Raw genomic sequence first — 17,224 nt, forward strand, 5'->3', positions numbered from 1 at the left:
ATCATTCATAGTCTTCTTAGTTTCAGTAAAAGTCATTCAAGTAGATTGATTTTTTACTTTTCTCTCGATCACATTGTTAAAACGAAAATCCTCTAATGTTGCGATCAAGTTAAATTGCCAAAGAATATGAAGATGTATGTTGGCGTAAAAATGTAATTTCTGTTAATTTTTTAATCATTAACTTTTATTTAATCCAATGCTCGTATAAATTATTATCTTTTATTTTAATGTTTTAGGATACTTTTATAAAATAAGATTGTTTCCATATATCAAAATTTCTATATAACGAATTTTTTTCTGGAAATTTGCTACTTCGATATATGGAGGTCCGACTATATATAATTAATGTAACCAATTCGTACTTAGTATTTAATAACATTTGTTGGGGTGGGCCCAGTTATTCTAAATTATGAAAGAGTAAAAACTAAGGGTTTCAGTTGAAAACTTAATAATGAGGAAAATTTTATTATGCTTCGATTAGAACAAAAATACTTTCAATTGGTGTGAGAACTAAGAGAATTTTTTCGAAAATAGCAAAATTCAAAAAGAAAAAATACATAGTTTTTAATTTACAGTGACTTGTCCCTTCACTATGTGAAGAACACTACTAACCTTATCAAGCTCCTGGCTTTCATGTTTATTAAAAATTCATTATAAATATTCTGACAATTCCAATATACCTTTTTGCTTGTTGGAAAAATATCCAACGTTTGAAAGACATGCCCAAATAACAGGCTAGTTGAAAATATATTTTAATCTTTATAAAGGAAATTAAATGAAAAAAAAAAAAGAAGAATATACTGAAATTTATTACAGTAAAGGGAATTAATTAATGGGCACATCACTTTCCAATGTAATAATTGCTTCAATATATAGTTATCTTAGTAACAGATGTGACAACTTTCTTATAGTGATTAAAAATGTATAAGTGTATATTTTTAAGCACTTTTATTATATGGTATATTCAGTAAATTACACCCATTAGCCAGGGCTAAAGCAGAAATACATGAAATACACCGCCAGCTCAGTCATTTCCAGCCGAGGACTGCAGTTTCGTGCTTTTTAGCACTCATCAGCCCGGCATAGGAAAGTGACTGAGCTGGAGATGGAAAACCTCTTAAGGAAGCCAAGAGTGCCAAACAACTGGTAGCTAATATAGAATTAGCACAGATCAGACGAGTGACTGAAGCAATAGTTCGGTTCAACTCGAGGATTGAAGGCAGGGCATGGTACGGTATATTCAGTTAATTACCGCCCATCAGCCAGGGCTAAAGCAGAAATACATGAAATACACCACCAGCTCAGTCATTTCCAACTGAGAAATGCAGTTTTGTGCTTATTAGCACTCATCACCCCGGAAGAGGAAAGTGATTGAGCTGGAGATAGAAAACCTAAGGAAGCCAAGAGTGCCAAACAAACAGGTAGCTAATATAGAATTAGCACAGACCAGACGAGTGACCGAAGCAATGGTTCGGTTCAACTCGAAGATTGAAGGCAGGGCATGGTATTGGTGTGGTATATTCAGTAAATTACACCCATTAGCCAGGGCTAAAGCAGAAATGCATGAAATACACCGCCAGCTCAGTCATTTCCGGACTGAAAAATGGCTGAGGTCTGGAAATGGCATACTAATTAGTGAAAATGTATAAGTTTAATATATGGCCATTCAATGTGTCTGTATGTCAGCACATGCATAAATGCAAACAACTTTTTTTTTTCAAAGCAACTTTCTGTTCACATTTTTTACAATACATACATGTGTAAAAAAAGGAAAGACTAAATTCTTGTCAAAAACAACTGATTTAATAATTTACAAAATTCACGTCCTGACTAAAATTAATAACTGAAAGATGATTCAATCAATTGGATAATTTTTGTTGTTTTGAACAAGGAACCCTGTATAGTTTGTTTCATAACTGCTGCTACTGGTAGTTATGAAACAATTTTATTTTATAGTAAATGTTTCGTATACATCTCATGCAAAAAGAAAGTAAATATGGATTTTGAATGTTTAACAATTGGTTTTCAAAGAAAATATAACTTAAAAAACTATTTTCATTAGCAAAAAATAGATCTTTCCATATTTTTTAGAAAAAAAAAACGGTTTGTTTTCACCGCTTCCGAAATGTCTGGAAATATTACTTCTCTACTCCTGTTTGGAAAGGTTTTGTTTTTGCAATCTCGATTAATTTACAGCAGGGATTATTTGAAAAATTCTAAAAATAAAAAAATTATTTTTTTGGGGGGAATCAGTGTTTTAATGAAGAGGGCTATTTTCTTCAGGGGTTTGTATTAAGGCATTGAAATTCGGGAGCCTCTCGAACAAATCGAGAGAATAGGCAGCTATGGATAAACTTTTCATTTATTGAAACTAATACTTTTAAATACATTAATTAATCGTAATACATAAATGATAATATAATTATAATACATTAGTTCATAAAAGCTGTCCCTTGATTTTGGCAGAAAAGATTTCACCAATCCCTTTATGTCTTCTGTAGACTTTAAGGCAGTAATAGGCAACCTAAAATAACTGCTGATCTACCTTCCAAGTTTGACGAACATTAAGATAGACTTGGAAGGGAGGGGGGGGGGGGGGCTCTCCTCTCTCTATGTCACAGGTAAAATATTGTTCAAAACAATTTTTTCCTACTTTATAAAATGCAAATTATTTTTATAGCTGTCTAAGGAGAGATGATGGATGAACTGGAACCAAAAACAGACTTCATTTTGTAGTATTTAAGGTCAGAGAGACCGCTCCACTAATAACAACTTGACTGCTTTCATGTTCTCCATTGAACCCAATGGCGCTCATATAGGGGGCAAAGAAGGGCTCGAGCCCCCCCCCCTCCTCCAGAAACTAGAACTTCTTTGTTTTTAGTATTTTTTTCTTTGCAAAAATGTATAAAATATCTCCTCTCCAGCCATTAATGAATAAGTGATTAAAAATGTCCAATTTTAATGACTCTAAGATCTGTTCTGAAATTGGTTTTTATGAGGAAAATATCATGCTAAATCATGGTTAAAAATATCTGAGCCCCCCTCCCCCTTACAATTTTGCCAATGGGCGCCCATGGTTGAACCTACCAACTACAAAATGAAGTGTTCTGCTTCCGCTTCCAGTTTTCCCGGCATCTCTCTGCGCCACAGCTACACCAAGCTTAATTTGTAATCCAAAGCAACTTTCACGGACATTTTTCGAGATCAAAAAGGGAAAAGAATTTTTTTTTCTCAAAAATTGAAATGGTGGTACTTATAGCAATTATAAAAAGTTTTAAAAAAATATTAAAATAACTTTTGATTAAAAAGTTAAGACCCCCCCCCCCCCCCCAGAAACTAATATTTTTCTAAGACAAAAAGAATGTTGTTGCAACCCACTGAAAACAGGTTCAAGATCGACGGGCTTCCTACCACTGCTTTTAGGTCACTCATTTATTTTTTAGGTGGCAATTGACATGATTCTTTAATCGCTTTTTTTTTCTTCAACTTAGTCACCCTGTGGCTGGTAGTGACATCAAATTTTGTCCTTTATCTCAGAAAGCAATAATGTTACAAAATATGCCTCATACTTAAACAATCACCTTACAGAAAAAAACCTGTATGAAAGCAAATTTTAATGCTCTTTTTTTAGTTATGTAACAACTAATTTCTATTTAAACTCACTTTAGATTCCTTGTGATCTCCCTTTCTCTTATGTGATCCTCCTTCTTCCTTCTGAAATGAAAAGAACTTTGATAAACTGACATTAAAGAACTTGAAAATTTATGCATTTTTGCATGATACAGCAGAAAAATCAAAAATCCAAATGTACATTTTAAAGCTCTTTCATGATGAAAATCAGTGATTTTTTAAAATTAGTTTAAGTTTTTTCCTAACAAAAATAACTTTCTTTGTTTGAAGTCGTTGTCTATTTCGGAAGTTCATTCTATTTCCTTTGTTTAATTACTGTATTCCACACAGTACGTATGATACAGTACTGTAAATATTTTTCCTTAGTGTTCAGTTAACAATGAGCTTATTATTTTAAAAAAATGTAAGCACATCTTTTAGCGTTATGTACTGTATTGTATATTATGTTCATGCATATTACATATGTTACCCATTGTCCCCAACGGCATTTTCTTGGTTATTTTCCAAAATCCTCACTACTTATGGTCTTAATAAGTTCAGATTTTTACTACTCTACTCTAATTAGATAAAGATAATGTTATACTTACACTTCAATCTCTATTTAGATTCTCGCATGATATCGGTTAGTTAAACCATTAGAGCAACAGATGCGAATTCATTCATACTTGCGAACTTTTAGAAGTAGGCATCAGTAAATCTTTTATGAGAAAACCACTACCACATGAAAGAGCTTAACACTCATACTTTTTAAATATCAATAGACACTACAATCACTATATTGTTTTTATAATCTTTCGGACGTTACCTGGGGTGTTCTCATAGGGTATACTCCATATATGCCGTATACTTTCAAACAGTTTTTAGACATATAGGGTATACCCTCAAGCTTCAAAAATTTCCATATTACGACATATTATGTGTATGATCGCATACACATATTTATTGTGCGTAATGGATTTCTGAGAGTATACCCTCAGAAAAATTGAAGGGAACATCACTGGATATTACAAAAATAAAAAATAATAATGAATGTGAAATACTAATGCTTTTCTGTCCTATCAATATTTAATAAAATATTTAATAAATAATGACGGCCCAAGAGTTTGAATGAGTCAATAGTAGTTTCCCCATAATTTATTTTCAAAGATGCAGGCTACAGCTATGTAACAAGCAGATTAACTGACATGATCATCAAAATTTTAAAAAAGGCTAGTGAAAAAAGGGGGGGGGGGATCCAAAATTTGAGTAACTTAAAACACTTATTAGCTTTTGAAAAAAAGAGACCTTAAAAACTCATTGATTACTATAGTCTATCTCTACCCTAAAAGTCCAAGATCAATTTTTAGAACATTTTTTCAAAATGTTCATAAACTTACAATAAGCTCAGTAAAAATTGATAAACATTTTTGTGAGTAGTTATTGGCTTGAACTGGACTAAAATTTCGGAAATTCCTAAACCCTTAAGTACTATTTCGTATTCCCATGAGTATTAAGTAAGATTATATATTTTGAAAACTGAAAATTGTATCTTTTATTTAAAATAAAAACAATAAAAGAAAAATAACTTAGAAGCTTGAGCATTTCAAATGCTTACTTTTGAAGTTCTTTTCATTTATTTTTAACATGATTTTTTTTTTTTTTTGTTAAGATGTTTATTAAAAGCTTTAAATGAATGAAGGGTATTTACCATTTAAAGATTACAGATTTTCAGCATAGGTACTATAAAATGCAAGACAAAAATGGCAAAAAAGTGTTTTTGAAATTTTTTTTTTAAATATTTTTACAACTGAATAATCAATAACCACTTTTCATTGCACTTGCAAGCTGCACATTGGGCCGCAGTGCACCCAGCCAATAGCATCAATTTCACTCAACGTAACATAATATAGCAAATAATCTTACGCTTGGCTTTTCATCTATTACCAATTGCTTTTCATCTTCGTCACTCACATCTTCATCCTTGGAGTTGTCTTTGTCATGTGATTTTGAACTCTAGGTTAAAAAGAAACATATTGGTTCAGGAGCAAATCATTTTAAGCTAATTGAATTTTCCCAATACAAAGAGCTTCTATTAAAAAATAATTTGTTTCAAATCATGCTTGATGGGTAACGACCCCAGTAATTGGCAGTTTAAGAGTTTGTCCTTAAACTAACCTCTGTTTTCGTTAGTTAGAAAAAAAATATTTCCTTTTAAATATTGAAGTATTGAAAAATGCACGTCTGAGCATCTATTAAATTTCAGGGTTCGTACTCAATTTCGGAAATAAAATGAAGTAGTTTCAAAGGAAGAAAATGAGATTTTGAAGGAATACTTTTGGGCTATCCTTAAAAGTGTCCCACACTTCGTTTTCGACAGATTTGACCCATTTCCCCCTACGTCACACTTTACCTTACTCCTTTCCTTGTCACATGTCATATTTTTCATAAACATTTTGTTAAAATAACTGTGTGATGTCACTTTTTGTCACCCTCTCTCTCTTCCCCTTGCCACAATTTCATGAGCCCGTCTCCTCCTTAAGGCATGACATCACTTGTGGATGACTCTTTTTACAATGTCAAAACTGCAATTTACTAAACAATTGCTTGTTTAATACAATCACTTAATATAGCACATATGTATGTTTTAAAAATTAATTAGACAAAACTTTTGCTGCTGAGAGTATGGTGGAGGAAAAAGCAATAATCATAAAACTTGGAAAAAATAGCCAAGCACCATTTAAGCATGATTTACTACACTTATGAAATGTCTTTGTCATCTAATAATATTTTCAAGTTTAACTTTTATGACTTCTGTAACCAATTTGTAAATCATATCCTTATGGAGAAATATATATCAGGGTTGCCACTCAATTTTGGAAAAAAAATTCCCTGTGTTTTCCCTGTATGAAAATAAAACATTACAAACGAGCGAGCATGATTATTTGGAAAAGAACATTAATATCTTGATAATTTCAATACAGGGTAAAAAAACGAAATACAAATTTCTAAATAAATAAGGGAAAATAAATAAAAATTCATAATAACTGAAATAATAGCATGGTGGTTGAATATATACACCTTTTTATTCAAAAAAAATAACTTCTCTTAGCCATGGACCTAAAAGTGTATAAGTGACTCAGAACAATGATTATTGACGACTAATTTCATACACTCTAAACTATCATGAAATTCAAGATTCTATTTTTATGATAAATATTTTAATATTTACTTTAAAAAAAAAAACTTTCAAGCAAAATTACCATTTTTTATTTTACTTTATTTCTGAACTTTATTAATATTCTCATTATAATTATTACTATTTATTTAATTTTTGGTAGTTTATATATTTGAGAATTGATTTTTGTAACTTTAATTTAAGAAGGAAAAAAAAATTCCCTGTATTTTCCAGGTTTTTGAGGAAATTTTCGAAATTCCCTGGATTTTCCCTGTTTTTTTGTTGATTTTTGAACTCCCTGTCTCTTTAGGTTTCCCTGTGGCGTGGCAACCCTGTATATCCAATTATTACATTAAAATCACTCTTATATACCTTCACCCTTGTGAGAAAGTCAAGTTGTTGATTGAAGTATTTTATATTACTGTCAAAGAAGATGATTATGGAGTCTAGATCTAAAAATGGAGTTTTGAAAGAGTTTGAAGGGCCCTTCAAAAAAATTTCTTAAATGAAGGAGTATAGGAGGTGTTTAGAAGGAGCGTACGAACCCTGAAATTCAAAAATATTTAAATTGATATTTTTATAAATATATATATATATATATATAAAGTTACCAAAATCACCAGCAATTGGCACCCGATACCCCAGTGTATGACACCTTGTGATCCAGTAATTGGCACATATTAATAGAACTGGAAAACCACTTTATTTTTCACTTTTAGATTACATAATTTAAATCGATCATATTTTATCATCATAAGAAACATAATTAATGTGAACTTAAAGTAGGTAATTTTACATAAATTAATGTTAAATCTCACATCCTGACGTTGAAAAAGTATTTTAGAGAAATAAAAATAAATTTGAAATGTTGAAGGAGAAAAATATCGACATATTGCTGTTTCACTAGTCGGTATGCAGTTTGGTTTTTAGGAATTATAGCTGTGTGCACATAAAAAAGAACATTTACCCAATGATTCTAAGGGACCATAAAAAACGACCGATTCTCTACACTCGCAACATCCAACTGATGGCCAAACATATTTATTTTTTATTGTTTCTTTAAAAAATTTAACAGTATATTTTGTAGGATTCAAATCAATAGTAGAACCCATATAATATAGTTGCTGCAAAAGTATTAGAAACCAAACTAGTGACATATTGCACAACACATTAGTGTTTATAGGCACATGTGCCAATTTCCGGAGACTAGCAAAACTGAAGCACCACTAAACAGCATCAATCATTATTTCAAAAATCCAAAACGGAACAAAAATATATTTCTACCCACTCAAAGTAACACCTTTAACTAAACATAACTTTTGACAATGAAAGTTTAAAATATATTTTAAGTCAGATTTCAATGGGTTGATGCGTAAGCTTCCCTTAAGCCAGAGAAGAAGCTTTTGCAACAAAAATGGCTGATTTGACACAAGCCACAATTGTTTCTCTTTCCTATGCTCTGTTACCATTTAGTAACATGAATTGAAGTTATAATCTTTAAAGTAAATGTACATTCAGTTGGTATATAGCCTTCTACTTTTAAAAAAATTGGATACGAGTCTTTTTTAGGACATTTTTGTTGGAAGTGCCAATCACTGGTGACCTGCCAATTACCGGGGATGGAAAAATGATCATTTCATATCAGAGGGGGACGAGGCGTCAATTTTTTTTATTCAACGGACTTCCATTAAATTTGTAGCACGGGCATAGCTGCGCAGGTACTGCTAGTACAGTAACCTCCCGAGTATCTGCGAGGGGATTATCCACGAGTCAGTGAATAATCAGGAACATGTATTTACATTGTTTGGAACAACGCAACAAAAAAAATAGCAATGACTGTGTTTTTTTTTTTTTTTTGTTTTTTTTCCGAAAAACTGCAAATTTAAACTCGGTTGTTTTGTTTTACTTATTAAATTTTTTATCCAACATATACTTGTTCCATATTGATGTTAAGTTGTATTGTGCAAAAATACAAAACATTTTTACTATACTGTACAGATTTTCCCTGCTTGAAGAAAGTACTATGCATCTAAGTTTTTGAGGAAGGACAATTTTTACCTTATTTGTCCCTCACTTTAGTCTTTTTGAGGTTTATCTGCAGCACTCGGCGGGTGCCCCAATTCAGTGGATAATCAGGAGTTTACTGTGTGTGTCAATTAGTTCTTTCTCATCTAGAATTTTTTCTGTTATTCTGAACTATATTTTCATATGATGAGCTATCTCTATCTGGGTATTGGTCATCGAGTCCCAACAAGTTTTCAAAAATGGCCCATTTGCTAATAGGTTTGGCAACCCCTGTTCTAACTAAAGACTACTAAGTCAAAAATAATACACATTTCAAAATGAATGATCATTTTTTAGGCAGTGTGAACAAAAATACTTGTTAAACTAATGTACAAAAATAAAATCAAATTTAAATCAAAAATTGAAATTCATTTCCTATTTTGAGAATTTCAATCAGTAGTATAACATAAAATCAAAACTAAAATTATAATTTAAAAAAAAAACCCATCAAGGTGCACATAAATGATTGATATTTTTTAATGATGACTTACTATATGACCAGCTCCAGGCTTTACACTAGGGTTATTTTCAATTTCCCACAGCCCTTCGTTGAAATATTTCCTTTTCTGCTGCTTTCCAAACTTTTCTTTGTAGTGATCATAAGGAAAGAGATCTTTTGCTGCCAATACAGCTCTGAAATGAAGAGGCATGTTTTAAACATGAGCAATTTTTCCTTAAAATTTCTATAGATCATGTTTATGAAAAAAAAAAAAACAAGATCCCAATACAGTAAGTAGAATACCTTTATAATGCCGACCTATGTAACGCAATTCTCTATAAACCGCAACCCTTTCCAAAAGTAAATGTTAGGTTTCAAAGTTTAAAAAATTTCTCTGCTTTGCTTTGAAAAAAAACATACAAATTGTTAGGCAAATTCAATTTTGAAACAGTTTTCCATCTTAATTCAAAGTTTTTTAATGAAAATTAGTACTCACAGCACACAGAAAATACCAGATGGCTCTTGAAAATGCAGCTGTTATGCAAACCATGAAACTACCAGAAGTGCAGTCACTTTCTTTTGATTGTGAAACATATTTGTTTGTGAATGACAAATTGTAATATTAGTGCTTTAAAATTCATTGTAGATAAAACTCATTCTATATGCTAATATATATATATATATATATATTCTGAATATTAGTTTCAAAATTTGTGAAATAATCTATGTAATGCAAAAATCTGTATAATGCAAAAGCTCTGGTCCCAAGGTGTGTGTTATAACGGTCTTTTACTGTAGAACATTTGGTCAACAGCAATATACTTGAATTGCAAGGTTAGGTGTAAGATAGAATGAGACCGGTTTTTGTAATTGCTGTTCGCCGTTTAAAACTCTAAAATTTTCTAAGAAAAACAGGTTCCTTGTAACCTTGAAACATAAGTATGTAATATTCATTTTATCAACGTTATGCTCCAATATTTATTTACTGAGAAAAAAAATTTTGAAAATATGTTAAGAACATACAAAAGCTAAAACAGAATCTTTATTTTCTATAAATGTCCAACTTTTAGCATGCTTTTTAGAACTTAAAAAGTTGAGAGGCGTTTTCCTGCAAGTAACTATTAAGCTAAATTGAAAAAAAAAAAAAAATCAAAAAAAGCTCAACAACCGACTTTTTATAGCTGCTGTTTAACATTATTTTAAGTAAAATGGCAATAAGTAAGTTGTTTTAAACAAACTACTGCCATGAGCAGTGGTGTATGCAAAAGGAGGGTTAAGGGTTTACCCTCCCTAGAATTTTAAATTTCCAAAATAAAAAAAAATATCCCATTGCAAAAATATCTACTTCCAGTTTTTCTTTGGGAGAGAGGTAGAGGGGGGGGGGATCCGAAATTGAACAGCAACTGGTTACAGTAGGCGCCGCTTAATGTGATCAGTTTGGGACGGTTGCAGTTTGATAACAATAACCGATTGATAACAGTAACCGAAAAGAATCCAGGAGTCACAAAATGATTATTTCTTCAATTACTTCAAGCATTTATTTTTCCAACTACAAATTAAAATTACAATGTTTCAACTAAACGCAGTTTTAAATTATAAATCAGCAGAATAAAATGACTCTTTTTTCCATTGATCAACCGTTAAACCATCCGTTCGATTCGACGAAATCTTTTTGCCCACTCTAAAGTGTTCGTAAACCACAGTTTCTACTTCACCATCTTGTCCAGCATGGTTTCGCTTGATGTTCAACCAGTTTTCATTTAGTTTCACTTTGTATTTAACACAAAGTTTTAGGAACTTACAAAGTAATGGCTGAGAAATGTTTATTTGTTCTGTAGCATTTCTTTGACTCATCACAGTTAAATTGTCAAAGTGTTTAAAAATGTCAATTTTTTTCCTGGACAGTGAAATTATTGCGCTTTTTCTCCATAGCTAAAATGTTGGAATGTTTAGAGTGAATTTTTTTGTGTAACTGAGCAGGGAGAAAAATTCTTCCGTTTTAAATTCTTAAGAAGGGAACTTGTTTTCCCGGAAGCTACTTGTCAGGTTTTGCCTTTTTATTTCTTTTGATTGAGGAACAAAAAAGAGAAAAAAAAAATTGAAACTTTATGAAAAAGTGATAACAATAAACAAAGACGCCGATTACAATATCCAACTTTTTTAGCACATGTTAATACACAAAAGTGTTTTGGGACTTCGTGATTATGATAGCATTAAGCAAATGATAATATTAACTGTGATCACATTAAATGGCGCCTACTGTACTTAATAACAAAATAGAAAGGAATGATTTCGATTATCAAGTAAGGCAGAGGTTGCCATTTTGAAGAAGTGGTACTAAATGCTCCAACAAAATGTTTTAACATAAGTTTGTGAAAAATTTAACTCCCCTCAAGTGCAGATACAGGTTAGTGATTGGAGTACCCTCAACCAGAAAGGTGAATTTTCAAAAAAAAAAATCTGATACAGTGGCCGCCGCTTACATGAATCACGTTTGTAATAAACAATTTTGATTCCACAAAGCGACTGATTCAATAAAGCGGCATATTCAGTAAAGCTGGATTTTGTTCAGTTTTTGTAGTTTTGATTCATTAAAGCAGTTGATTCAATTAACCGGCATCCACTGTAGAAAGTGACAAAAATTCTCCTCAATCTAAAATAACCAAAAATCATCTTTACCAAGGTTTTTTGAACTTTAATACGCGACAATTTTTAGGGGAGAGCCTTCAACCCCGCAGATAATTAGATTATTGAAAAAGTTTTGCGTCTTCAAAACTTCAATTTCAAAAAATTGCTGGGGAATATATGGAAAAAGAAGGAAGAGGGGACTGAAAATATAGGAATTGTAAGAAAAATAGGGGTATTTTTCAGATTTATTGGAAATTATCAGAGCAAGGCTTGCTAGGTTAAAAATATTCTTCTTCAAAAATGTTTTGAATTGATATCATTAAAATTTTGCTTTTCAATTCTTGTTGCGTTGCTATATGCTTTTTTTTTCTAACAATTCATAAATTTCATAAGCCCAGATTTCTGCCCTTCACCAGCACATTTTATTAATGTTTTTCTTCTAAAAACCTTTGACAACTCTAAAACTCTTGTTGTGAAAAAACAAATAATCAATAGTTCCTAAAAATTAAACAAGGTATTTGATGCTTTATTTGTTTAATAATGCACAGACATAAAAGTTTTCTCTTTTATACAGATCATTCTCTATTTAACGACTTCAAAGGACCACGAAAATCATCCCTTAAGTAGAACGCACCCTTAAGCGGAATTTTTATGGAGGATTTGGAATCAAGAAAAATTATCTTTAAATAGAGAAAGTCATTAAACAAAGAACAAACTGTAGTGCAATAAGAATAATAGTGATCAAGCAATTCAATGAAAGCTTATAAGAATGTCAAATGCACTTACGTTTCATATGTTCCAAAAAACAGAATTGGATATTTGTTTTTAGGCACCTTTTTCCCTGCTGGAGGGTCTTGTTCTACCTAAATTAAAATATGCATTGTTACTAAAATAAATAAATACTAAAATTAAGTGATGTGCAGCTGTCTTTATACTCCATGTACGAGTTTCAATAGATTTAACACTACTAGCGACTTTTTAACCGTGTTAATGTAGATTTTGTCAATCATGTCAAGTTAATGGCATATATTGCATGTAGAGGCAGAGATGCCCATCCATCCCAAATTGCAATAAAACCCCCCCCCCCTCAAAAACAAAAATAAAATACCCCTGAAAACTCTTTAAAATGTCAGTGGTGCAGGCTACACCAAGGTGGGCACCCCTGTGTAGAGGGCAAATAATTACAAAAAAAAAACTACACAATATAAATTAGGAATATATGTATAGAAGTAGAAAAGAAGTTAGCCTGGGCAATTCTTAAAAATTTCCATTCGGATAAGGTCAACAGTTTTTTAAAAAAGTAAATATTTCTTTGAAAATCTTGATCCTTCTCAGATGGTGCCTGGCATTACAAGGCTTTCTAGCTCCCTGACAAAGAAAGTAACAGAGATCATAAAACGCATGTCTATCCTGAATAAATAAGGAGAAATAAACCAGAAATTGTAAAGGCAAAATAGCGTCAACAATCACTACAAATCTTAATTTGAATAAACTCTACATCTGAGCTTGGATTTGTAGTTGATGTGGTATTGATAATTGATGTATCGGTTTAGAAAAAAAAATTCTAAACTGGTACATTGTTTTTTTGCAATTTGTCACCCTGCCCTAATGCTTGGCGATTGATCACTCATTCAATCTCATTACAGCACTAACGCAGCTAGAATTACCTACTGGGGGAATTTTTTTTACACAAATCCAGTAAAACTTGTAAAGTTGACCACCCTTATAAGCTGATCCCGTCTAAATTAATCACTTCTGTCAGGTACAGAATCAGTCCCCTGTACCATATTCTAACCTCTAAAGCAGGGGTTCCAAACCTGTGGGTCGAGAAGCATCTCTTAGGGGGTCAGGACATTATCCTTAACTTTCAAAATATATCATTTCATAGTTTGAAAATTAAAGTACATAGGGGGGAAATTGCATCATTTTTGAGCAGCATCAAAACTTGAGCGCAATGGCGAATCCAAGAGTAGGGCTATGGGGCTACTGTGCCCCCCCCCCTCTCATGCCACAGTTTCTGATCCCTCAACGTCCCTCTAAGATTAGCTTAGGCACTTCAATTTCTACAAATTTTATAGGAAGAGTTCAGAATTCACCTACCTCATCATCTAAAATCGTCCCAAACTTTGTTTTTCGATATTTCGAATTTGGATTTGGTTAGTTTCGAATAATTTCTGTCAGACATTCTCTAAACCTCAACCTTTATCCTGAAAGATGTCCTGTAGCAGCGTTTTTAGGACTTAATTTTGGAAATATTCCAAGGAAGAGACCCAAACTCCATTCTGTCCCCTACTTTATCAAACATAGCCAAGTAATGGGTTTTTAGAATTTTAATTTCGAAAAAAAAATGTAGGGGAGGTTTTAAAAAAAATTCGGATGAGGGTCTCCAAACATTTCCCCTTGTCATCAAAGATAACCTACTATAATAATTTTTGGACTTAAATATGATGATAAAAAAAAGTTCCTTTGGGATTATCCCGAATCCTCTCCCACCACATCATTGAAACTCGTATAAAATTTCGTGTTTGGATTTTCAATTCCAAAACGATTAATGAGGAGATGCTCCATATCAATACTTTTTCCCTAACGTTTACAAAAATGGCCCATAATTACGTTTTTAGAACCTCAAAATCAAACATTTTCCGAGGAAAGGTCCAAATCCTTTCTCTCGCATAATTTCAACTAAGATGGTCTACAACCGAGGTTATTTAGGGGATATATCATTTTAATTTTCGAAACATTAAAGAGCATTCCGATCCTACTACTCCCTACCCTATCGTTAAAAGCATAAAAAACTTCATTTTTAGAACTTCAGTGCCAAGAAATTTCAAAGCCAGTCTCCGAGCTTGAACCGTTCATATAGAAGTTCCTAACCCTCTTCTCCTCCGAAGAGCACCAGAGATCATGTAAACTGCAATTTTAGAACTACATTTTTTAGCATTATCCCGGGAGGAACTTCGCGAATGTTATTATGTCGAATGCTAACGACTAGATTCATACTATTGATTCTCTTTCTCCACATATATAACTTAATTCACTTAATGTGATTTCTCATATGCTAGTAATGACACCCCTCCCCCTTTCCAAGCAAATTCTGACTCTCTCTCTCTTGCTATATATACGGTTGAAAAAACAAATGAGTGGCTACCAAGCGCACTACTCCCATTTTTTTGACCATGTGACGGCCTCGTTGAAAGAAAACGCCCGCATTTACTTCAATGAAAGTTGACACTAACAGAAAAAAACGAAAAAAAAACGTGCACACAAGACTTTTATATATTTATTTTTTATATATGGGGAATCACATAGGGGGTCGCAGGTTGTTTAGTTGGTGAAACAGGGGTCGCGACGAGAAAAAGGTTGGGAACCAGAGCTCTAAAGGTTGACCAAAGTACTTCACTGCAAGCGGTCAACTTACACAGGGTTTCATTGCATTAACTATTTTATTGGATAGGCAATAGTGTAAAAACCGAGGCCTCCTAAGGGGTGTTTTCACCCCAAAAACTCTCTTTTGCTAGCATAGGCAGAAAGTATTATTTTAAATGAATCTCGAAGTAACCTAGAAAGCCTCCTTGGAGCTACCTAGATTATTGATTGCTGCACATGCACATGTAGCATATGTATCTGTACAGCTATGTGCGCCAGTATATCTAGCTATGGCCTTATCACTGTTTTACTCTGGTAATAAGAGCAGAACACTGCCACAACTTTTAGTCTTTAGTAAGAAAAAATTGCCAAGACACCTAGCTACAGAAATTCCATCTTGCATCCTGCTTTTTTTTTTTTTTTTTTACATTTTAGGCTCAATAACATGCCTTTGTTAAAAAGTAAATATGCATCTGTCTTAAAAGGTAAACACATATTTTTTTCGCAATAAAGGCTGCTTTATAAAGTTTTGAATACACAAGTGAAAAGTCTGAAATATCTGAAACATTTCAAAATATAATTAATGAAAATAAAAATCGTTAAAAAATCTTTTTTTAATGAACCATTAAAAGAATAACATTTCCATTGATTTCCCTCAGTGATGTTCATTTCGCTTAATCTAAACTAAATGGTGACTAATTTTTCTTTTTAAAATTCGGAAAAACAGCGCATTTTGGGATTGAAAAAAAAAAAAGAAGCTAAGTTAACAACACCCTTGAAGAGTAGGTAATAGAAGAGCATTCAAAAAAGTGAAAATCCAAAAAAAGTAAACAAAAAAGTTTACACTTCTTTTTATTAAAAATAAACCGCGATATTACATTTTTAAATAAAACTTATAAAATAAAAGAAAAGATTAAAACACACAATTTGACTATATAAAAAATATATATTTACTCTAGCCGGCCAAGGTGGATACCCTCTCACTTTAGCAAAGACCAAGTCGCCGGATTTATAAGATGTTTTCTTGCTCATTATTCAACAAGAGTTCAACAAATATAACAATACACTATAATAATATCAACAAAAATAATGCATATGAATGTTTAATAACACAAAACAACAAAATTTGCTGATCAAACAATCATATAAACAGTAGTCAACGACAACAGAGACGCTAAAGAGGGCGCAGTTCAAATTTCGCTTCAATGAACTGTTGCCATAAAATGTACAGAAATATCTTATTAAAATATGAAGGCTGAACTGTGAACTTGTTAGATGGCGCTCATAGCGCCAATGCCACTAAGCTTACGTTCGACGAGTTCGACCGGTAGCGCCCGGTTAGTTAATCACGTGACAGCTAATGACGTACGCCGAGCATTTTAGGCGCAGCGAACATTGTGCGCCGAGCACTTTGGGTTTGGGTGCAAAATGTCACCCCAGCAAAATGTCAGCATGAATAATCAAACTGTCTATAACGATATCCTGTCTATTACGATATTTTTTTTTTTAGGTCCCCAACAGTATCTTTTTAGACAGGTTTTACTGTATAGTTAATAAAAATGGAAAGCTATTTGTTGTTTAAAATTACGTTTTGCAAATGTATTTCAATGAAGCATAGTTATATGGTATTTTTAAAGTTATTTATCCAGTCTACTTGGCGTCTTTTAAGTAATATGCAAAAGTTATTATTGTATTACTTTAAAGACTTATATCTGTTCTACGCCCTAAAAACAAATGACAGTTTTTGTTTTGTTTTAAAGGGCAATGCAACGGCTTCCTAACCTAGCATTTTCAAATTTTTATCACCTACCTCACAAGTCGCTTTTGGGGAGTGAAAAAACCTATTTTTTCCGTATTTAAGTTTAAGCAATTTTTTCATACTGAAGGACTGCTAGTATCAGCTTATTTTTTTTTCTGTACTTCTGGTATGCATAATCAACTGC

General features: G+C 32.3%; 1 protein-coding gene across 2 annotated transcripts in view; it reads right to left on the reverse strand.

Annotated features, from left to right (window-relative positions):
• Window positions 1-16,475, reverse strand: part of LOC129216903 (hepatoma-derived growth factor-related protein 3-like) — a 29,042-nt gene extending 12,567 nt beyond the window's left edge. Inside the window, exons 1-5 of one of the 2 annotated variants that reach the window (XM_054851120.1) lie at window positions 16,236-16,475; window positions 12,702-12,778; window positions 9,340-9,481; window positions 5,554-5,622; window positions 3,664-3,714 (exon numbers count right to left, since the gene is read on the reverse strand). In XM_054851120.1, the coding sequence (XP_054707095.1) occupies window positions 3,664-3,714; window positions 5,554-5,622; window positions 9,340-9,481; window positions 12,702-12,778; window positions 16,236-16,313 (417 nt within the window). In that variant the 5' untranslated portion in view covers window positions 16,314-16,475. Of the gene's footprint in view, window positions 1-3,663; window positions 3,715-5,532; window positions 5,623-9,339; window positions 9,482-12,701; window positions 12,779-16,235 lie in introns of both variants that reach the window. The other variant, XM_054851119.1, reaches the window with a different exon arrangement.
• Between the last annotated feature and the right edge of the window lie 749 nt (window positions 16,476-17,224).

This window comes from Uloborus diversus, chromosome 2, assembly GCF_026930045.1.
Source record: "Uloborus diversus isolate 005 chromosome 2, Udiv.v.3.1, whole genome shotgun sequence".
Lineage (NCBI taxonomy): Eukaryota > Metazoa > Arthropoda > Arachnida > Araneae > Uloboridae > Uloborus > Uloborus diversus.